Below are 24,330 nucleotides of genomic sequence, written 5' to 3' on the forward strand. Positions count from 1 at the left end.
GCCAACAGCAAAAATGTGAATATGAAAAAGAAAAAAAAAAGTCACATGGCCTCTATTAGAAAATGTTAAGATATGCTTATTGTGCACAGTTCTGACTGTCTCTGTCAGGTTTATTAACTGTAAAGATATATGCTACTTTCATACTCTGCATGTTTGTATTTATAGCTTTAACATATTTAAGCAATAAGTGGCAAAAGTTGTTAGACTGCAATCTGATTGTTACTCAGCCCTGCTATTTTGTGCAGATATGCATCATATCTCTGTGCTATAACTTGTGCTATTCATTTTTTTAGATTCACAATAATCACTGTTCTCAATCATTCTTGTATGACTTGTTTTTTTCTGGAGTATTTTAAAAAATAGCAGGAGGTCTGGGTTGGTCTTGAAAGGCTTTCTAACATTTACACTTGTGAATTAAATAGCAAAAACTCTTTAGAATGTGAAAGTGAAATTCATCATAACTGTTCAATAAGCATGAATCACACTGTCCGATTGTAACGCTTCATGCTTTTTCACGCTCACCAGTACATAATTGCGTTATCACTATATAGTGCCCAAAATACCAAAATAGCTTTGTTTGTATCATAGCTAACATTAATTCATATTCTGACACAAGAGGTATGTATAAAGTATGTATTTAGTTTGCCAGGCATCCACACAACCACCACCTTGATTTAACTCCAAATAAATGCAGGTAGACAATAGAAGATCCGGCTTCACATTTTTAATGGGGTGGTTATGTTCTCAGCCCTTTCATGCCATCCCTTTTGGAAGGGCATCTATGTGATATACTGCTCTATTTATGTCACTTACTCTTAGACAGCAGAGTGGTTTTGAGCTTAAAAAAAAAACCTGATGTATTATATAATTCTATGGTCCTGCTTTTTATATGGTAAACTTGTGAGTGAAATTGAAATAATATATTGATGAAATCATCTAAATATATTTCCATTCCTAAAATCCACATTCACAATAATTGTTAACTATTTTAAATCCATGTTGAAACATTTTCTAGGACACTGCCTCCATGTGTGTATGTGTGTGTTTGTGTTTTATTTTTTATGTATTTATTTTTTTCCACTCCCTGTTTGGGCCTCCCTCTTGGCTCACTTTAGTAACTCGGAGTACCCAATCCTCAAACAGTGGGCAAAAAAAGAATAAAGAGAGCTTAAACAGAGCTGCTATGTTTCTTACATTGTGCTTTAATAAAGCTGCTCAAACTGGAAAGAAAGGCTTGATGTCTCATTCTTTTATACGAAAAGTGGCCGGTGAGGCACCTTTGAAACCAATGATCGATGAGGTGGTTTTCTATAAACTTCAAAGGCAAATGGGCCATTCCACAGCCAGTTTACTGTGCAGCTTTTCAAATCTCACTGGCCCAAAAGCTAACTGAAGCGGCACGTGATCTGACCCAGCCATCAGTATGAACTATTGAAGAGCCCACCCCTGCTGGTGCCCTGAGAAAGGAGCAAACAATGCCACTTTCACTTAATTAAGAAATCTTTTGAATGTTCTTCCTTTTATTTTTGCCCATTTATTTCTATTGGCCAATGCTGCCCATCAACATACTCTCAGTAACTCTTTTAAGACTCCAACCTTAAATAGAGTTGCTCTTTGGATTGTGTTGTGAATTTCTATAGCTAATCATATCATAGGTTGCCCTCTGCCACAGTCATTTATAGCGCTGCCGTTTGTTTTGTTCCAAGTCTGAGTGATGTACCACATTGTGATGTAGTCATGCAACAGCTAATTTCATTCCCGGGCTTAACATCTTTTATTGCATTAGTGAGTTGCAAGTGCCAGGGAGGGCTCTTGTGGATGTGTTCTAAAACCTGCTATATGTAAAATTTTTATTAGTCAAAGATCCTATTTTATCTAGTCTCATTTATTTTATTGTACAGCAGTTTTGTTTGTTTGATATTTTTTGTTTTAATTAAGCATGTGCTGCTTTTTTGTCCCATTATGTTTGCTTTCCTGTCAATGACCTAATTCTTTAGGGTAATAAAATCCCTTCTAGGGATACCTAAAGAGTGGAAGGGTGTTGGACAAGTATGAATTAAATTAGAAAAAGGCATAATAAACAAATCTGCATTAATGTTTAAAATATTAAAGTGTTAAAAATTAAAATGCTAAATTTTAAAATATTAAAGTGTTAACACTACACCTAAAGCTTAATGTATGAATTGAACATACTATCCCAAGTGCATAGAAAACTTTTTCATTATAGTTGGAGTTCTTGTGGCTTTATAGTAGTTATTTTCTGATCCTGTCGTATACTTCATAAACATTTGTAATTCCCATCAGTAAATGTAGGTTTTTAAAATGGACTCTGTGGCTGGGAAATATACCTGTACTGTCAAATTCACAAAAGGACCTTCTCATTTATTCAGTTTTTACATCCACATAATTTTGTGACACAAAAATAAATGAAAGTTATATTAAGTATAATGTATATCTTTTTGTTTTAACTGTCATTGGACCTAGTGAGCACTTCATATTTTTAAGAAGCTGAGGCTTTCATGATGTTTATTTTTGTTTTTGCATGTGTTCAAATAAACATATACTGTATATAATTGTAATAAACATTACAAGACTAAAAATGTGTGACTATATACAGTATGTAGTGAATGGATGTCAGATCATTAACATCATACCAATTATAAAAAAAAAAGTCAAGTCTGTTGTATAGTAAAAAGATAAATATAAATGAATCTGTCTGTATGCTTAAGTGTTTCCATTCATGCGATGTTTGCCCTGTAAGCTTTAGTAATGTATAATTTTGCCTTATAAATGGAAATATTTTAATTGTAGTAAACAATAACATAACAACAATAATATTCATTTATATAGCATTTTTATACAAATTATGTTGCTCAAAGTGCTTTACATGATGACGAAAGAGGAAAAAAAACAAAATATATAAGAAAATAAAATTACGCAGTACTAATTAACATAGAGTAAAACTAAGGTCCGATGGCCAGGGAGGACAGAAAAAACAAAAAAAAAACTCCAGACGGTTGGAGTTTGAATGCTTTTGGGCATTCTACCGAACATAAATGACCTCAATCAGTCCTCGTGGTATTCAGGGTTCTCATGGAAGAACTTGATGATGACGGTCATGTGGACTTCTGGCATTTAATCCATCAATGTAGGGACATCACAGTGCTTTGATCGGGTGGTGGTGGCGCAGATTGCCACCACAGAAAACTGGAAAAAAAACAGCAGAGATACTAGGGGTTAATACAGAGTTTGGAGCCACCATGAATGATAATGATAATTAATTGAATATACAGAATATCAGGATTAAACTAAAATGAAACTATGAGAAAGCCATGTTAAAGTAAAGTAATGTGTTTTCAACAGTTTTTTTAAAGTGCTCCACTGTATTAGCTTGGCGAATGCCTATTGGCAAGCTATTCTAGATATTAGGTGCATAACAGCAGAAGGCCACCTCACCACTTCTTTTAAGTTTAGCTATTGGAATAATAAGCAGACACTCATTTGAAGATCTAAGGTTACGATTTGGAGTGTAAGGTGAAGGACATTCTGAAATATAGGATGGAGTGAGATTATTTAAGACTTTGTAAACCATAAGCAGTATTTTAAAGTCAATTATAAATGACACCGATAACCAATGTATTGTCATCAAAACTGGAGAGATGTGCTGGGATTTTCTTTTCCTAGTTAATATTCTAGCGGCTGCATTCTGCACTAGTTGCAATTGATTGATGTCTTTTTTGGGCAGTCCTGAAAGGAGTGCATTACAGTAATCTATCCGACTAAAAACAAAAGCGTGAACTACTTTCTCAGCATCTTGCAATGTTATAAGAGGTCTAACTTTTGCTGTATTTCTTAAGTGAAATAATGTTGTCCTAGTGATCTGATTAATATGTGATATAAAATTCAGGTCAGAATTAACAGTTACCCCTAAATTTTTTACCTCTGTCTTTATTTTTAATCCTGAAGGATCAAGTTTATTTCTTATACTCTAATTATATCCATTTTTGCAAATCGCTAAAATTTCTGTTTTCTCCTTATTTAGTTTGAGAAAATTACTACTCATCCATTCAGAAACACAAGTAAGACATTGTGTCAGTGAATCGAGAGACTGGGTTGTCACGTGCTATTGATAAATACAGTTGTGTGTCATCAGTATAGCTGTAATAGCTCACTTTATGCCCCAAGATAATCTGACCTGATGGAAGCATGTAAATCAAAAAGAGCAGCGGATCCAGGATAGAGCCTTATGGAACACAATATAGAATGTCATGTGTCTTTGAAGTATACTTACCATAACTGACAAACAATTTTCTACTTGCCAGGTAGGACTCAAACCAATTTAAGACACTGCCAGAGAGGCATTGACTAAGGCGATTTCTAAGAATATTGTGATCAATAGTATCAAATGCAGCACTCAGATCTAAGAGGATGAGAACAGATAAACCGCCTCTGTCTGCATTTACCCTTTAGTCATTTACTACTTTAACGAGTGCAGTTTCTGTACTGTGATTTGTTCTTAAACCTGACTGAAACTTATCAAGAATAGCATGTTTATTGAGGTGGTCATTTAACTGCATAATGACTGGCTTCTCTAAGATTTTATTTAAGAAAGGTAGGTTAGAAATAGTTTTAAAATTTTCAAAAGCAGAGGAGTCAAGATTATTTTTCTTGAGCAGGGGTTTAACTACAGCAGTCTTAAGACAGTCTGGAAAGACCCCACGTTTCTAATGACAAGTATACTATCAATTAGCACGCCAGATACTTTTGAGGAAAAAAAAGCATTGATGCAGTGCAGTATTACTTACCTCCTGTTATTCTTGCCTTAATTGCATTAGTATATTTTGAAAAACCCCAGGAATATTCAACATATTTATTTTGTTCTCCATATATTAAACAAATCCATCTATTAAGCAAAGAGTACTTTGTATTATTTATGGTGCTGTTTATTTTTTCTGTGTAACCAGCTTTTACATGTCTCTTTACTTTAGGTATAAACACTGTAAATTATCATTTTGATCATTAATAGTAATTTAATCATTAGAAGCTATAAAATAACGAAACCATTCAACAGATTACTAATGTGGCCCAGTAAAATGCTGTTACTTAACTGTTTTGCTTTACACTCTGTGTGTGTACCAATATGTGTAAGATTTGCATCCCATCTACCGCTGGATCCTAAATTTTGACAGATGCTTCCTGGGATAGACTCTGGCCCTTTGGCCCCAAACTGTGTTAAGTAGCGTTGATATTTGATAGGTTTAACTAATGTGCATCAATAATATGCAGATTTGCTAAAATTCTTAACAAGAGCAATGAATAACCATTTCTACCTGTTTATGGTTTTACCATATTTCCTTTGAGAAATGCTACATAACTGTGCCATTGGCAGAGTTTTTTGGAAAATAATAAACCTTCTCATTAACTTGATAAAGAAAGCAGTGGTACATTGGCATTGGTATTAATTTACCTCCAGTTCCCATGGATGTTTTGTTTTAGTATTATTTTAGTATTCTTTATCTGCCTATAGTTTTATTGTACGATAACTATTGTACTATATCAAGTATTGGAATAAAAACATGCCACAAAGTAAATCTAACACCCTATCCAATAGGAATGATAAATATCTTTAAATATGATTTGCATAAAATCCTTGATAAGCCTGAAATCTAGTTTTAATAAGTATGTTATTGATCTCATTACATGTACACTTGCTTTACATATTACTGTAAATCATCTATTCAAATTAGCTGTTTGAATACCAGCAATCAAGATGGGCAATCAGAAATAATAAAGCAGTGTACTACTTTCATAAAGATGTTATCACCAATAAGTACTGCATATAGGCACAATGAAAAATATTAAATAACACTGTGTTAGTTTCTTGCTCTGTGGATTCCTTAAAAAATGAAATACTGTATAAGCTATACTCAATATCTATCTATTAGTATCTGTCGGTGGAAATTTTGAGCCCAAACTTTCTCTATTAAATGAAGAAAAATTGTTTATTTAGATATCGTTCTATGTGTTTTTAGCCTTCCAGTGCTATACATTGGCAGTTAGCCTACTAGTTACAAACTACTTTTCTACACGAGAAACATGGTAAACAGGCAGTTGAAATAAATGCAGTAATTCATCATGTAATCCAAAATTAAGTTTTCACTATATAATAAGAGAAAAAAGTTTAGTGTTGGCTTGGAGTTGTTATTCTGGTTTTTGAACAGGCTCAGAGCAAAACGTGGTATATGTGCTTATATATATTTGCCACCTTTGCCCCAGTGCAAATAAAGAAAACACATTTCCGTTTAAAATCAAATGTGAATTCTTGTTTTTCTTCTTCATGATGAAAAAAATATGGTGCTGCATTCCTGTTGTGTGGCATGTTTTGTGTGAATCTTTTGTCTCTGTACCTTTTTTCACCTCCCATCCCTTTGTATTTCTTTCAGCTTAAATTATCCTTTACATTGGATCATGAGAGTGGGATGCCTCAAGGGTGCTATATCTATCAGTACAGAGACAGCAACAAGTAAGTACCAAAGAAAAGATCTCCCATTGTGCTACAGAGCATTAAAGTGACTTGATTGCATCATTTGCCAAATAATGAAATCGGCCTCAATTTTCAAAGTATTGGCTTTCCAGTTCATGAAGCACCAGAGTTTTTCCCAAAGAGTCCCCTAGTAAATTTTTAATCTTCATTTAATAATTCTTAAACATAATCTAGAAAGATGAAAGCTTTCTTTTCACAGAAAGATGAAAGCTTTCTTTTCACTCTTCATAATTCATTATTAACACATAATTACTTCAATAATCCGAAGCAGAGTCAGTGGAGGAAGGTAAGAAAACCTAAGATGACATTTTTTTTTACACAACTTGATTCATCTTCTTTTTTTTCTAAAATTTAATCTCATCCTTCTTCGTGCTGTCATTCCCTAGTAATTGATCCTAGGATCTATTTGTTTATTCAGCCACTGAAGAAGTTAAGACTTCAGCTGAAAGCATGAGTTTACTTACCCTTTGTTTGCCCACAAAAGTCACTGTTCCAATCCTATTGCATTTTTTAGGAGTTATTTATTGTAAGTACTGGTCCCATTATATTTTAGGTCCCTACCACCCCTTTTTAATTTTCTTCTGCCTCCTTTATAAAGTATTTCTCCCAGAAACAATAGTTTGACAATTATATTTGCAATATTCACATTACTTACACTTCTGGCATGCACCATCTAACTAAGTGGCAGTTAGACACTTCAAATGAGTTTGATAAATATTTGTGGCACCCAATTTGAATTCTCTGCATCTTTGAGTCCGTATACCTGTTCTGTCATGCAGAATGAATTCAAGAAAATCCCATATACAATCATGGCCGAAATTATCGGCACCCCTGGAATTTTCCCAGAAAATGCACCATTTCTCCCAGAAAATTGTTGCAATTACAAATGTTTTGGTATACACATGTTTGTTTCCTTTATGTGCATTGGAACAACACAAAAAAACAGATAAAAAAAAGCCAAACCTGACATGTCACACAGAACTCCAAAAATGGGCCGGACAAAATTATTGGTACCTTTTCCAAATTGTGGGTAAATCTTTTTATTTCAAGCATATGATGCTCGTTCGAACTCACCTGTGGCAAGAAACAGGTGCTGGAAATTAGGGATGCTGGACATTTTTCATTCCCGCATTCCCGGGAATGAAACTGCTGTAATTCCCAGGAAACTGGGAACGGCCAAGCTTACATATATAGCGTGTAAAAAGACTGTGTTCAGCTTCAGAGGGTTGTTCCTTTCTTACTGCAACAATAAACAGCTCATCTTCCTCTTTATCTGAGACATCACACACTGCATGCACAGGTTTACCTTTCCCAGTCCTGCAAACTTTAGCAAAGTGGTTCAATTCACCATATTTTTTACACTGTCTTCCTTTAGCTGGACATTGACTTTTTCCACCGTGTGCTTTTTTTCAGCAGTAGCTGCACTTATGAATATGCTTGTATGCATCACTCGCTTCATATTCTTTTGCTGCCTTCTTAATTGTGTAATGCGTTTTTTGTTCAGCGCACTTTGGAGCTCTTGCTTGTTGTCTGCGTACTGCGTTCACAGTCAGTTCACGTGAGCCGCTCGGAGTACATGCATCAAAGGTTTTCAGCTGTGTTTGTGCAATCTTGCGATGTCCACGGCTATATTTAATGTTAGCTAAGACCCGGCACTTAAAAGTTTCTCTCGCACTTTCGCCGAGTTTGTGCCAAACACTAGTCTATCCCTGACCATCTCATCTTTGTTTGCATAAGCACAGTCCTTCACCAGCAATTTTAACTCCGTTACAAAGTGATCAAAAGTCTCGTTTATACCCTGCGTCTTCTCATTAAACTTGTATCTCGCGAATATCGTATTCGTCTTAGGCATGACAAACGCCTCAAAACGGTCATAAGTTTTTAGTACCTTGGCTTCCTCCTGGGTGAGAGTCCTTGTGTTAAAAATGTCTCTTCCTTTTTCCCCAGTACACAGGAGCAGGTAGCTGCATTTCTCACTCTTGTCTTTGCCTTTTAGCGGGCCAGAAAAGATCAGTTCCATGTGCTGTCGGAACTTTTTCCATTCTCCCGGCAGGTTAAGAGAATCCCAGTCAATTCGTGGCGAGGGAACTCCAACAAAATCCATGACTGTCCTCTATTCTGACACCATGTCTTGTTTTCACAAATTGTGAAAAATGAAATGATGGTGAGACTTTCTTTTAAAGTATGCAGGGGAACTTTATTTATTACAGCTCTTACATTCACAGCATCCGTGCTCTAAATTAACTTCCATAATAGTAACCTTGCGGTCTCTTTTTCTGGTGCCTTCCTGATGACATAGGTGCCTAAACCATGCCTGATAATAATACATTTCAATGACATATAAATATTACATTGATCACCTCGATAGACATCTCGTTCCAGACCCCCCCGCGATAGGTGAAAATCCGCGGAGTAGAAACCATATGTTTGTATGGTTATTTTTATATATTTTAAGCCCTTATAAACTCTCCCACCCTGTTAACATTATTAGAGCCCTCTAGACATGAAATAACACCCTTTAGCCAAACGTTTAATCTGTGCTCCATGACAAGACAGAGATGACAGTTCTTTCTCACAATTAAAAGAATGCAAACATATCTTATCTTCAAAAGAGCCCCGTCAGGAGCAGATAATGTCAGAGAGAGCGCTCGCTAAGAAAAGCAAACAATCAAAAAATCAATACGTGCTTTTAAGTATACAGAAGCACCGCGATAAAGCGGCATTTTATAGAGGAGCCTCCGTGTCCTCTGTGCAAACAGCCCCTTTGCTCACACCCCCTCCGTCAGGCAGAGAGAGTGAGAAAGATAGAGAGAAGCAAACAAGCACCACGGGGGAAGCATATCTTATATCATTGAGGAGTTTTAGTTAATATGTAATACATGCTCTGATTGGGCAGCTTCTAAGCCATCCGCCAATAGCGTCCCTTGTATGAAATCAACTGGGCAATCAAACTGAGGAAGCATGTAACCTAAATTAAAAGACTCATTGTCCGCAGAAAGCGGCGAACCAGCAAAAAATCCATGATATATATTTAGATGTGCTTACATTTAAAATCCACCGCGAAAGTCGAAGCGCGATATAGCGAGTGATTACTGTATATATAATCATGATGATCACTTAAAGAGAGTTATAGAAATCTTTTTTTTTTTTAACCATCTTTAGAAACACACTACTCAAGAAGCATCTCTTCCTCACTGCATATATTTTAAGTAGTAGATGTCAGAAGTAGTGGAACTTAATACAAAAATATAATTTGCTGTTAACAAGAGCAATTATATAAGTTAGTCATTCAGAAATGTGAGTTTTTGCTAGAATTAAAAATTGATATAATGTGAAGAATATATGATTCAACTGTTTATTTTGAATTGTATATTTATATACTAGTAATATATTCTTGTATTCTTGTATCAGGTACAGGCAAGCCATGATTGTGTGGCATATTTTGCAGCACACTACATGCTTGCACAATACAACACACTTGCTGTGGACCAGGGGTCTCCAACACTTCGCTCGCGAGCTACGGGTAGCTTGCCGCCACTTTCCAAGTAGCTCGCCAAAGGGTTAATGAATCCTACATAAATTTGAAAACTTGATTAGTCAAATTAGGGGTGGGCGATCTTTCCAAAAAATCATATCACGATCAACAATCTGAATTGCAATCTATCTTTTCATTGTGGCATACATTTAAGAGAATATCTAGACTCAAAACTAATCAAGACCTAAGTAACACTTTATTTTAAATATCAAACAAAGTTCAATTCAATTGTTCTCTCGTTCACTAGCTAAGCGGAGTTAAGGTAGATGTCCCGAAGCTGGCGAGTGAGTGAGAAGAACTGCCATCCCCCTCAGCCCGCTGTGTGTCTCGGATCCGCGCAAATAAATCAGTACTGCAAGCACTGAAACATAACAAAATGAGAGAAGTTGCAAAATCAACCGGAATTTTCAAGCAAATTATAGAAAAAACCTGATCTAAATCTGTTAAGTAGTTCTCTCATTTAAAGCGGACAGACAGACATTGGATATTATATATCAGTAAACCTTCAAAATAATGTGCAGTTAATGTCTCAACAGCATTCTAAGCATTTGTCGAGCTTAGTAGAGCCTATAAGAATCCTCACCAAGCACCTCTGAAAATGTCTGCTTTGTTTGGGTCTACTTACCTCTGTGAGTATGCCTTTTCTGACATGAATGTCTGAAATCAAAGTTCAGATAAAGACTGGCAAATGAACATTTAAATTGCTCCATAAGAGTCAACCTAAGTAGCTACACTCCACCATACACCTCTGTTGTTGACTCCATGCAGTGTCAGTCATCTGACTAACTAAAAAACACATCACACATGCAACTGGACATGTGAATACTCTTGTGAAGTAAAACAGTGACATGTAACAAAATGACAAATGAATAAGTAATATCTGTTTATTTGGAATTGCATTGTTTTGTTTTGACAGCATTTGTGTTTTACTTCAATGCACTTGCAGGTGAACTAAATATTTTTTGTGATGCTTTAATGCAAAATATGAGTTGTAGACACCAACATTTTGTAAATGTTCAGGGAAAACAAGCTTATTCAGTTTGTTTGGGTTGAAATAAGCTATGAGAATAAATGTTAGAAAACATGAGTAGCTCTTGGCCATTTTCATTTTGTAAAAGTAGCTCTCAGGGGAAAAAAGGTTAGAGACCCCTACTGTGGACTATAGAGTGGCACTCCTCCAATCTTATCCAGGCATTGCCAATGGCCCTTAAGCTGCTCTATAGTATGTTCTACCACTGCCCAAGCCTGAGAATGGAGATATTTATAACATCGCTTTTGTTCAGTCAGCGGGTTGGCGAGCGGGGAGAGAAGCTACCTCTTCAGCGGTTACACACTGTCACCTAACTAAACATGTTACATATTTACATCATACTTACAGTTTTGACCAAATGTTTAATATTAAATGTCTTTTCTTATTAAGAATCCAGCCATCACAAGCAAAACACCATTTTCCAATTTGTTCCCCACAATACTATTTCTCAGAGTTGATACAGACCATTTTTCCACAACATTAATGAGACCACTTTTCGCACCATAGATAATTTGCACAATATAATAGAGTGGAAAATCTATTTGCATGAGCAAATTCATTCTCTGAAAGCACCTTTATAACAATGTGCTTGCAGTCAGCCGCTCCGATTACATTTGGAAAGCCAGACGTTGCTGCAAATTTGCACTTTGATGTTTGCCTTTTCAACCAAAGTGTAAGTTATATATCTGGATGACAAGCAGATAATACCATCCCATATAGCTGGCGTGGTGCAACTCAGTGATGACTGTGAAATACCTGACCAGTTCACGTTGAAAAGCACTTGTAGCTATAAACCCGAGGGTGGACAGAACTTGCAAAGGAACAGGTAGAGCACAGTTCCTCAAAGTCTGCTTTTGTAAAGCTGGCCAGTGTTCAGTAACAGCTCCCAGTGGATAGCTCTTGGAAATCTATATTGACTTAGAAGCAAGTCATCATCATGGGACAAAAAATCAGTATGATCTCTAAATATGTGATCTTTTCTAATTCTTTCATTTGTGATGTCTTCAAACAACACTTAAGCAGCCATGGTAATTGGAATAGTTTGGACATTCTATGCATCATTATATTGTTACAGATTGATTGCAATCAAATGCGTTAAATTTATAAACAATATGCAATTAATTTCAGTGTATTTGATAAAGCCCATGTCATAGATGTGAATCTGAAAAAGAAAGGAACCCACATGGAAACAGTAGCACTGATCAGTAGGCCTGATACTGTCATGAAAATGTGTGTAGTGTTACGCTAAGTTTAATTTTTATAGATCTCAGCATGAGTGTGGAAATGAGCATAAACAACATATTTGTGTGTATGCACCGTTTATACATGAGTCCTCTGGTCCTTTAAAAACAAGTAGTGAATGCAAGGCAGGATCCAACCCTGGATGGAACGTTAGACTATTTTAGGGCCTAGTAGTACACACATCCACATTGCTTTAACACCAGACTTTGAAATTTGAGACAAAAAACAGAATAGCCAAAATTAAACCCACATAGAAACAGGAAGAGCATATATACTTAACACAGACTGCAGTGAGGCATGGGATTTAAGCTTCAGTTGTCAGATCCGTAAGACACAACCACTAACCACTGTGCCAACCTGCTGTCAACTTTAAAACTAGAAGTTCACATTTCAAAGACTAAATACAAATTTTGGTGACCCTGCTTTTTGGTGTCCTTGTCACTCTTGGTAAAACTGAACACTCAGAAATCCACAATTAATGGCTGAAACTGGAAAAGAAACTAAAAGTTAATTTTAGTAGTTAGATGGTTTAACAAACTGTTTAAAGTAGTTATGTTTGAGGTCTCTTTAGAATCATTTATAAAAGACAAATGGTAAAAAATCATACATACATTCATATACATACATGGTGCTTTAAAATATATTTGCCGTCTTCCTGATTACCTCTATTTTTGATTTTTTATAACATTTACTTGTTTCTGAACTCCAAACAAAATTTAGCATATTGCAGCAGGTAACCAGAGTAAACACAAAACCCTGTTTTTAAACGATCATTTAATTAATTGAAGGAAAACATTTCAGTAATGCCTATACCACCCATGTGTAAACATTAATTGCCGACTTAGTCATTCATTCAACCAATAAACCAAATCTAAATGACAACAGGTTAAATTGAACTAGACACACCCATGCTTGATTGCTGCCAGCCCTATTGAATCTCAACTTTATGTCAAAAGATGTCCAGCAAGGTGAGGTTGGTTAAAAGGTCTACATAAGCAGCACACCATCTCTCAATCAAAAGAAATTCCAGAATAACTGAAAAAGAAATCTCAATGGTTACAAAGCAATCTCTAAAACCCTGTGACTCCAGCAAACCACCATGATAGGCATCTTCTGCAAATGAAGAAAACTTGGAACAGTTGTAAATCTGCCCAAGAATGAATGGACTAACAAAATTACTAATCCAGGAAGTCACAGAAGAGCAAAGACAAATATCTAATGAATTTCGGGCCTTTCTCAAGTAATTGCCAGTGTTCATAATTCCACTATTAGAAACACACTAGAACACAATGATATCCATGGGAGAGTTGCAAGGTGCCATCCACAGCTAAACAAGAGGAACATAAAGGCTTGTCTAACATTTCCAAAAATTACCTTGATTACCCCAAATATTTTGGGATAATGTTCTGTGGACTGATGAGTCAAAAGTGGATCTTTTTGGAATACGTGTGTCCTGTTACATCTAATATGAAGCAAACACAGCTTTCCACAATAAGAATTTCATGGCAACAGTTAAAATTAGTGGTGGTAGTATGATGGTGTGGGGATGCTTTGCTACTTCAGGGTCTGAACAACTTGCAATAATTAAGGGTAGTGTGAATTCAGCTGTCTGCCAGAAATACTGGAGGATAATGTCTAGTCATCAGATCCTTCATCTGAAGTGCAGGTACAATTGAGTTATGCATCAGGACAACAATTTGAAGCACATTTTAGTTTTATTCACCAGCGTTTGTGTGTTGGGATTGTGAACGGGGCTGAGAGATTAAATCTAAATAAAATAAAAACAAAGCTAACCTTTAAAAGTTTTATAAATTACACCGGCTGTTACAGACTGGAATCAAATGTATGTTTTTATTCTACAATAGTAAGAATACGAGTAGCTCACTTCTCAAAACGGACTCGTCGGGGATCGAACCCGTGAAGTTTTGATTACCAGTCAACAGTTGATACCGTTGCGCCACCGAAGCTATCGTAGCAACTGTGTGTCAATGTCGCACCCTAACGCGGGTTGTTTTTCTGCAGTTATATTTTTGAATGGAAGCGCATTTGTTCTGTTATATTTTTACCATTTGTTAAAGTGTTTCTTTGATATTTGGAATTCAGGCTTCACACAATATACACTTCATGTCTACATTTTGTCAATTATTACTAAAACATGAAAAATGTTTCTGTTTTAACAATGTGTTTACATAGATCGTTGTAGACACAGATCACGCATGAAATGCACGTGTTCCAAATAACGATATAGTATTTATAAAAGGTGTCATTTTGCTTCACTTCTCACTCTATACAACTCTAAGCAACTGACACGCAGGTAAACAGACTTGAGCTGAGAAAACTGTGTGGGCTGAGGGATGTAATAGCAGGCTGTTTGCTGTTTATCAACACATTTAAAGGACAAGGAGTTTTTTCGTAGGCTGTGATAACTTTAGTGTTAAAACAAGTCTATGGACATCTAACCTAGCAGTTGTTGGATTTCTTTTGGAAGACACGCTTCATGTGCTCCCAGCTCTTAAAAAACGATAAGTAAAACATGCAGAAAGCCAGCAGATGATCCGACCACTTCTCCTTAGTGTGCGTTCAGCCACCTTCTCTTCCCTCCCCAACACCCCCACCCACACAACGCGAGCGGCAGAGACACGAAGTGGCAAAAGGACAGCTGCAGTACAGGCTTTGAAATTATTGGACAGCAAGACAAGCAGAACAAGCAGCTCGTCAGCAGCAGAAAGACAGTAGATGAACCAGCGGCATCACCTTAGTGTGCGTTCAGCCACCCTATCAACCCTCCCCACAACGCGAGCGGCAGAGACATGAAGTGGCAAAAGGACAGCTGCTGTACAGGCTTTAAAATGATCGGACAGCAAGACAAGCACCTTGTCAGCAGCAGAAAGACAGTAGATGATCCGACGGCATCTCCTTAGTGTGTGTTCAGCCACACCCCCTTCACAATACGAGCAGCGTTATACAACCTGCAAGAAAAAGATGGATCCATGCCCAGGGCCGGAAATAAAGGACAAGTATTGTTTTTACAAATGTTTTAAAGTAAAAGTAAAAATAAAGCATATGTTACAATTCCCATGAAAATAACAATTTCTTTAACACTAGAATTACTAGAGCCTACGAAAAAACTCGTAGATCCGTCCCACCTTAAATCGCTTCTTAAAACCGTTCTTACCTCTCCGCCAGCGTCTTTTGTTAATCTAAACGTGCTGATAAAAGAAAAGCTGCAAGTAGCCAGCTATTCCATCCCCCCAACGACTTAGAACGTGCACAAACTTCTCCCAGCTCATGCCTTGATTGATTATCTAGGAGTGAAGTGGAGTTTTAGAGTGGAAATAATAGATCATTATTTGGAATACTGTACACGCATTGCACGTGTGTTCCACTTCTACAGTAATCCATGTAAACACATTTTTAAAACAGAAACGTTTTTCATATTGTAGTAGTAAATGACAAAATGTAGGCATAAACTATATAATGTATGAAGCCTGAAGTCCAAATATCAAACACTTTCACAAAAGGTACAAATATAACAGAACAAGTATGATTTTATTCAAAAATATAACTGCAGAAAAAAGCCGCCTTAGCATGCCACGTTGACACATACGTACTACAGCTGCCATGGTAGCGTAATGGTATCAACCGCTGACTAGTATTCAAAAGGTCATGAGTTCGACCCGCATGATTCAGTTTTGAGAAGTAAACTGCTCTTATTCTTACTATTTTAGGATAAAAACATACATTTGATTTCAGTGATACTTGTAAAGGTTAGTTTTTTTTTTTTTATTCACTTTTCATTCTCTCAGTCGTGTTCAGGATCCTTCCCAGACTCCCCCTACCCATTCTGAGAGTGCTGTTTTCACATAAAGACGCGCTATAGCTCTGCAGCGTACTTGTGATTGCATTCTCATACTAATGCTTGCGAACTGAAGTGCCTGCGTGCACTTTTTATGGCATCATGTCTATTTTTTTGAGCATGCCCGTGTCGCTCAAACACAGGAACATATGTTGGTGTACAAGTATAACAAAACAAGTACACTTTTATTCTAGACTATAAGTGAAGAAAAAATAAAGCAAGTTACAGTAGGCGGTTGATACGACAGCTTGTGTGGTGCAATGCTAAGAACTGCTGATTTCCGCTCTGTGTTATATAAAATCATTGCATTCAAATATTAACAATTTCCACACACCCTTCCTACATTCACGACATGTGTACTTGTTGCAGTGTACACAGCTCTCTGTGCTATGGTTCCTATTACACTGAATGAGCACCTGACATTGTACTTTCTTGCATATATAAATAACATTCGAGTATAGCGCGTCTCCAAATAAATCACATTTGAGCTACAGCGCATCTCCAAATAAATTACATTTGAGTTATAGCGCATCTTTATGTGAAAACAGCAGTATCAGATGGGGGAGGGGATCGTGAACACGACTGAGAGAATGGAACTGAATTTAAAAAAAAAAAAGCTAACCTTTACACAATTATCATGCATTTACACTTACAGACTGACTGAAATCAAATGTATGTTTTTATTCTAAAATAGTTCAGTACATGCAATATTATTTGAAAACGAACAGCGTCAGATCGGGTTTGAATACACGCGGACGCTGTTACAGAAGAAGTCAGCTTATTCAGTGCAGCAGTTTCAACGCACAGTACATGCAATATTATTTGAAATCGAACAGTGTCAGATCGGGCGCATATTCAAACCCGATCTGACGCTGTTCGTTTTCAAATAATATTGCATTAGTGCGCTGATGTTTTTACATATATTGTCTCTTTCATTCATCTTGCGGTTTGTAATCAGTGACCGCGTGTTTTTTCCCCAATCTTGCCAGTTCGCACATGTTGCTGTATGGTGGTGTTTCTTTTGTAATCCAGGACATGCAGAGGACAGAATAGTACAGAGCAGTAAGTTCAGCGCTATATGCAATCAGACAGGCAGAGAAGGCACTAGATAAATAAACAGGGAAGGCACCGTATAATGGATATATAAAAAAACAGCTAAGGAGATAGATAGATATATAGATAGGTAGGAAGGAAAGGCACTATATGATAGGCAGACAGGGAAGCTCCTATATAATAATAAAATTACTGTTATTACTATATAGATAGACAGGGAGTTCAAGCAGGCAGAACGGCGAAGGTTAAAAATAAATACATTTTTTCTCCAGCGGGGAATCAACTCGGATCTCTTGAAGTACAACAAGTCTGCTGCGCTCTAAGTTACGAAATCTTACCAGTAAGCCTCGGAAGCTGTTGTAGAAGTCTTGAACCTTTTATGAAAGTGTTTATTTTCTCTTTGGCTGTCAGGCTTCACACATTTTATAGTTTATGTCTACATTTTGTAACATTTATTACTAAAATATGAAAAAGTTTCTGTTTTAACATTGTGTTTACACAGATTACTGTAGAAACGGAACACACATGAAATGCGTGTGTTCCAAATAACAATCTATTATTTCCACTCTAAAACTCCACTTCACTCCCAGATAATCGAGGCATGAGCTCGGAGAAGTTTGTGCACGTTCTGAGTCGGTGGGGGGATGGAATAGCCGGCTGCTTGCAGTTTGTTTTTATCAGCACATTTACAGGACAAAGGAGGCTGGCGGAGAGGTGAGAACAGTTTTAAGAAGTGATTTAAGGTGGGACGGATCTTCAAGTTTTTTCGTAGGCTCTGGTAATTCTAGTGTTAAATTGTATATCCGGTAAACCAACCTGGGGGTAGGCGAGCGAGCGAAGCAAGCAGGGGGCAGAGCCCCTTAGTCTCCTATAAAATACATCATATTCATTGCCCAATTTCAGTATAAGTAACAGGTAAGAAAATTGTATTTCGGAGCTATTGTCATCACACAGATAAATTTGTTAATACATGTATATATCTTGTGTACGTTTCAATTTTTTTTTGACCGCAGCAGTTACATTGTGTCTTTTTTGAATCATGTTAATTTCTTTTTAAAGTTTTCTTTTTACTTGTTCTGTTGAAAATATTTTAACTTACTGACTGAAGTATCCAACACACATACTGTATTTTGGTAGTGCTAAAAATGGACAATCCATTCCTCAGGAATAACCTTTGATGTTAAAAATGAATACTGGAAAGTAACGTGTACAATCAAGTGTGGCCAGTTTTTCTCTACCAAGTTGTTTGAAGCCCTTGACATCTTACTTGTACCATTAGCAAGAGACTTGTATGAAAGCATTCCTCTATTGGAATCAGCCTTAAGTTTGCCAGTCTTTGCCAAGTAAAGCATCTGGATACTTAAAAGAGAGAAACAGAGTAATATTAATCAAAATAAGATTTTCCAGGAACCCAACTGTTTTGGCTGGCCCTTTATTGGCGAGATATTGTTACCTGTACGGAAGCTCTGAGACTGCAGGCAGGAGAGTCTCTATTTTTATTTAATAGTTGACTATAAGAAATATAAGTTCAATTATAAAATTAATAGGTAAGCAAGAAATGAGTGAAGGTAGTAGACAATATTTCAGAAAATTTTGTAATTACAAGCTGTGGAATAGTTTACATATACAACTCAGTAGTTTCTATCAAGTCTGTAAGCACACACTGATGTTTTAATTTACATTGTAGCTCAGCTGCTCTGACAATGTGTTTTTATCCCTCATTTCATGTCTTGACTTTGATTACTTTATATAATAACTTGTATTCATGTTTGCTTCAGTAATATTGTAACTTGTTATATAGAAGACATGTGGGTGTTAGCCTGTAACTGACTCCTTTAGATCCTTTAGAGAAGAAAAAGAATTTTCTAGATTAAAAAATTTGACACATGCCCTTCCTTGTGCCTTCATTATGTCAACAATTTGCATGCATCTTTAAAATATAAAGGTCCATAGAATTATTCTTGCAAACTTAAGTTTTGTCTGTGAACAGTCAGCTAATGAATTAACTGGTGCGTTGTCCTAGCTATTTCAGAGGTACTTGATTTTTGCATAGCCCCATTCAGCAAGAAAATTACATTGATACAAAGACAAATTGAAAACTGTAGGCTTGATTGTGCATTATGCTCTACTGGGACACAAAAAACCTATATTGGAACATAACAACTTGTTATTAAATGCATATTAACCAAGAGCAAAAAGGCCAAGTTGATTGTATAGTTTAGCACTGTAGCATTTTTGTGCTGCTGGAAAATCTGTGCAATTTCAGTGTTTCGCCAAGCTTTTAGCCTTGATTAGAGCCAGTTGCATATTTTGTTTGTCATTGTTTTTATAAAGTATTTATTATTTGTTAGATTTAGCAGTTAAGGCCTAGTATTATCATATGAAAACACATTTGCCCCATGTGTTTTTTCCATTGCTTTCACATGATCAGATTAGTATAATTGAAGGAAAATTATGTTTTAGTACAGTAGGAACATGTGAATGATGCTTACTATTTTTGAAAGTGTTAGAAATGTGTTTATAAAACCAGTTTACTCATCCCAGTACTGCTTGTTAAAAATTGCTCCCCTGATCAGTCTCAGTATTATTATGTCAGAACAATGGTTAGTAAAGATTTAAAGCTATATAATTTGCTCATTTTAAAGACATTCTTAGGTAATTTTTCTTTGTTTAAAATATCCAGTTTGAAAAAAGAGAAATAAAGTCGTTTTTAAACAGATGCCTAGTTTTAAAAATACATTTGCTAAAATAAGATATTTTCTGTTGACCCTTTATATTTTGTGTTGCTCCTTTTTGTAGAACTTTTTTGACCTTCTGTATAAATAGAAATTATGTTACTTGTGTATTTTTGCTGCATACCTTCTAAATGCAACATCCTGTTTTATTTAAGATTGGGTAATGATGTCACTGGAGGCAGTAGTCAATTGTTTTGCATAGTACTCATTATTGAGTACAACCTTAGAGTTCTTGAGCTCATTTTTATGATCAAAATATAACAACCATATAACATTACATAAATACACATATGGGTTGAAGATCATTTCATGGTTTTGGACCCCAGATATTTTTTATTAATCCTTGTAACCTTTTATAGGTTGGCATCTTAAGAAACTAATATATGCTCTAATAGATATGTATTGATAAGTTCTATTAAAATGTTTTTCTAAAAGTAGTACACAAGTCTTGCCAAGCCTTTTATGCATTATGAAAATTTTTTAAAAACAACCCTAAATATAACTGGAATCAAATAAAAGAATTTAAAGGATGAATTCACTGTTTCTAAAGTGATGCGTATTTTGTAAAGTTTAAAAACTTACTATCCTGCTGTTGCATTCGATAATTGTGGGTACCTGGCTCCCAGTATATTAAAGCCTTAAATCTTACCTAATCTGTCCACTTTGAAGTAACTTAAGTTTTGATTTAAGAAAACATAATTTCTGCATTTCTGAGGCATGCTTGTGACAACAAAAGTAAGCTGGAAATAGTACTTTTTTCTGAGATTCTGTGTACTATTTTCTTAATGTAAGGAAACATTTTGTGTTCACTTGTGTGCTAGCATTGGCCAGCGTGGGTCGAGTTATGAAAATCTCCCTTTTGTCAAGCTATTCTGCCTAGTATCCTTCTTTTGCTTCAATAAATCTTTCTTCATCATTTATGCCCTAGCATGGTTTATAATAACAGACAAATGCACACTCAAATCATATACTGATCATCCACAACTTTAAAACCACCTGCCCAATATTGTGTAGGTCCCCCTTGTACTATCAAAACAATTGATCCATTGAGGACTGGACTCCACAAGGCCTCTGAAAGTGTCCTGTGGTGTCTAAAACCACTGCCATCAACAACAGTTTATTTATTGTATAGCCCAAAATCACACAAGGAATGCCTCAGTGGGCTTTATCACTAGAATACCTGAAGCCTATGAAAAAACTTGTAATCTCAGGCCACCTTAAATTCCTTCGCACCTCTCCATTAGTGTCTTTTGTGTTGTAAATGTGTCAATCAGGACAAGAAGCCTGCGATCCCAAACCCCACCCCATGAGTGTTCCTGCTCACACTGTATTAGTATGCACCTTCTCGTCCATGATGTCAAAGCCGCACTGACCAAAAAAATAAAAAAGACAGACATAGGTATATATGACTTTTAGAATAATTAATTTTATGACCTGTACAGTACATTTCAGAAAACATTGTGGCATTGTTGCAACATTATATTCATTTGAATGCCTTCATGCGGTTGTAGTCAATGACAACATTTGTTTTTTTTTTTTTTCTTTCCCAATCTTGCCCAGTCTCCACATTGTAGTGCATGGTGATGTTTCTTTTTTACCCCAGGACACAGAGAGGAATGAATAATACAGAGAGGACAGTTCTGAGCTATATATAATCATCGAATTCAAATGTTAACAGTTCCCACACACCCAAGGACCGTCCTTCCTACATTTACGACATGTGTACCTGTTGCAGTGTACACACCTGCCTATGCTGTGGTTCCTGTTATATTGAAGGAGCACCTGACACTGAGTTTTCCTTCCTGGGGGAAGCGGAGGTCTTGGAACAGATGCTTGTCAATGTTGCATTCTCTTTTCTTTTTCCATCGCCTTTTCTTGTAAGAAGTGACAACGAAGTTCCTCTGCAAGGTGAGCCAAAAACGCTCTTTATTTTCTCAGTGGACCCCGTGCATGCCTTGTACACGGCATGTAAGTTCAACCCCGCCAGGTCAAGCATGCTGGAGAACACAACAACTGGCCACCTGCGTGTTCCTGTTTGCACAGAATAAGCATGCACCTTCTGGTCCATGATATCAGTGCCATTATGGGGAAAAAAAAGAAAGAGACAAATATATGTGACACTTTGAAAAAATCATTGTATGACCTGAATAGTACCAGTCAGAAAACATTGTTGCACTAATGCAATATTATTTGACAACTAACAGTGTCATTTTTCGTGAGCGTGAATGTGACTGAGAGAATAAAACTGAAAAAAAAAAAGCTAACTTTTACAAATACCATAAATTTACACCCAGTCACATTTCCTGTCATCCTACATTTACACAGATCGTTGTAACACGGAACACACATGAAAAGCATGTGTTCCAAATAACTATATATTATTTACCCTATACAATTCCAGGCACCTCACACCTAGATGTAGAGCCTTACGCTGGGAGAATTTTTTCACCAAGTTGAGCTGTGGTGGTGGGGGGATGGGATAGGAAGCTGCTTGCTACTTGTGCTGATTGACATATTTGCAACACAAAAGATGCTGATGAGGAGAGCTGCATAGGAATTTAAGGTGGCCCAGGATCACAAGTTTTTTGGTAGGCTTCAGGGATTCTAGTGTTAACAGACCCCTAGCTTTCACTCTCCAGGAAGACATAGGAAAAAAAATGAAAGAAATCTTGGGAAAAGCAATTTAAAGAGAGGCCCCCCTTTCTGGTAGGTTGGGCATGCACTGGGTGTCAAAAATGGGGCAAACACAACACACAAAACAGAATACAAGTAATCCACTTCACAGAGCTAGATGTTCAGTCTATCATTGCCACCTCAGGAATTTGATATAATAGGGACTACTTTTTTCTTGCACATAGCTCCTCATCAAGGGCAGGTGCAGAGCAGCACAACAACTCTCAAGGTAAAATGCAAGAATAGATTGTACTACTCACTAAATACAGAACTAGAACATATATGAGGATTTCTTAAAATACATCAAAATCAAAGTCAAAACTAATTAACATAAATGGAAGAAGTGAAATGAATAGTGATTCCAAATAAGTTAAATAATGACAAAATGTTGTTTCAATCAGCATCATTCCCTCCAATAATTAACATCCATCCATCCATCCATTATTCAACCTGCTATATCCTAACACAGGGTCACAGAATCCAATCCCAGCCAACACAGAGTGCAAGGCAGGAACAAATCCCGAGCAGGGCGCCAGCCTACCACAGGGCACACCCACACACCAGGGACAATTTAGGATTGCCAATGCACCTAACCCGCATGTCTTTGGACTGTGGGAGGAAACCCACGCAGACATGGGGAGAACATGCAAACTCCATGCAGGGAGGACCTGGGAAGCGAACCCAGGTCTCCTTACTGCGCTGCAGCAGCGCTACCACTGCACCACATATTTGTTTTATTTGTGTTCAAAGACAAGTAGTTCCCATCCATCCTTTCCTTTCACTCACAAGCATATCTAATTAAGGATAACATCGGAGAAGCATAATTTGATCTGAAAGAAAGATACTGTATTGGGTGACATCTGCGTATGAATGAAAATGAACATGTTTTCTAATGATATTTCCAAATGGAAGCATGTAAAGTGATATATAGATATATATAGATAGATATAATGGGATGTTCCCATAGAGTGAAAGAATGTAAGCAATTATATGACTTTTTTCAGTTATTACTCTCTATTTACACTACTTACAAAACAGAGACCACAATTCATATCTGGGCATCTGAATTCAGTGTCAGTAACTGCGTTTGCCGATGCCTTTGTAAGGTGAACCCACCACCATGGCCCTGAAAGGTTGCCGCAGAGGAAGACAAGTAGTGAAGTGAAATGAAGCACACAATGCTTCATAGATTAATACTTGATAACATTTTTGACTTGAAAAATGGAAGTATTAGGTAAGTTTTAAGGTTTCATGTACCAAATTAATATATACCATGATTATAAAGACGTATCTTGAACTTGAAAAATATCAAACATATCCTTTAAGAACAGGAATTATGTTGTTGTACCTCTTAGGAGGATGCTTCCAATAGTATTGTTAATTAGCTGAAAGGTGCATATATAATAGTTTTTAACAATGTTTGAATAACATAATGTAGTAGTCAATTCTTCAATAAATAAGTGCATAAATTCTTTGCATCCTGCAAACATCCAAATATCTCTATAACATTTGAGCTGATAAAACACGCTTTGCGGAGTTATTATTTACCAGTGATAAAATCTTAATTGCAAGCTGATTAAAGCCGATGTCACATTATGTGATTTCTGCTCGTAGGCTATATAAGACTTGCTGAAAGCAGTTGCTGATCCCTTCGCTGAACTG

At 36.5% G+C, this 24,330-nt stretch overlaps 1 protein-coding gene across 2 annotated transcripts in view; it reads left to right on the plus strand.

Moving 5' to 3' along the window:
• dis3l2 (DIS3 like 3'-5' exoribonuclease 2) overlaps positions 1-24,330 on the plus strand; it is a 516,063-nt gene that overhangs the window by 396,900 nt on the left and 94,833 nt on the right. For both annotated transcript variants that reach the window (XM_039766315.1, XM_039766323.1), the window contains exon 14: positions 6,444-6,523. In XM_039766315.1, coding sequence (XP_039622249.1) covers positions 6,444-6,523 — 80 coding nt within the window. The remainder of the gene's footprint in view (positions 1-6,443; positions 6,524-24,330) is intronic.

Source organism: Polypterus senegalus, chromosome 1, assembly GCF_016835505.1.
Source record: "Polypterus senegalus isolate Bchr_013 chromosome 1, ASM1683550v1, whole genome shotgun sequence".
NCBI lineage: Eukaryota > Metazoa > Chordata > Cladistia > Polypteriformes > Polypteridae > Polypterus > Polypterus senegalus.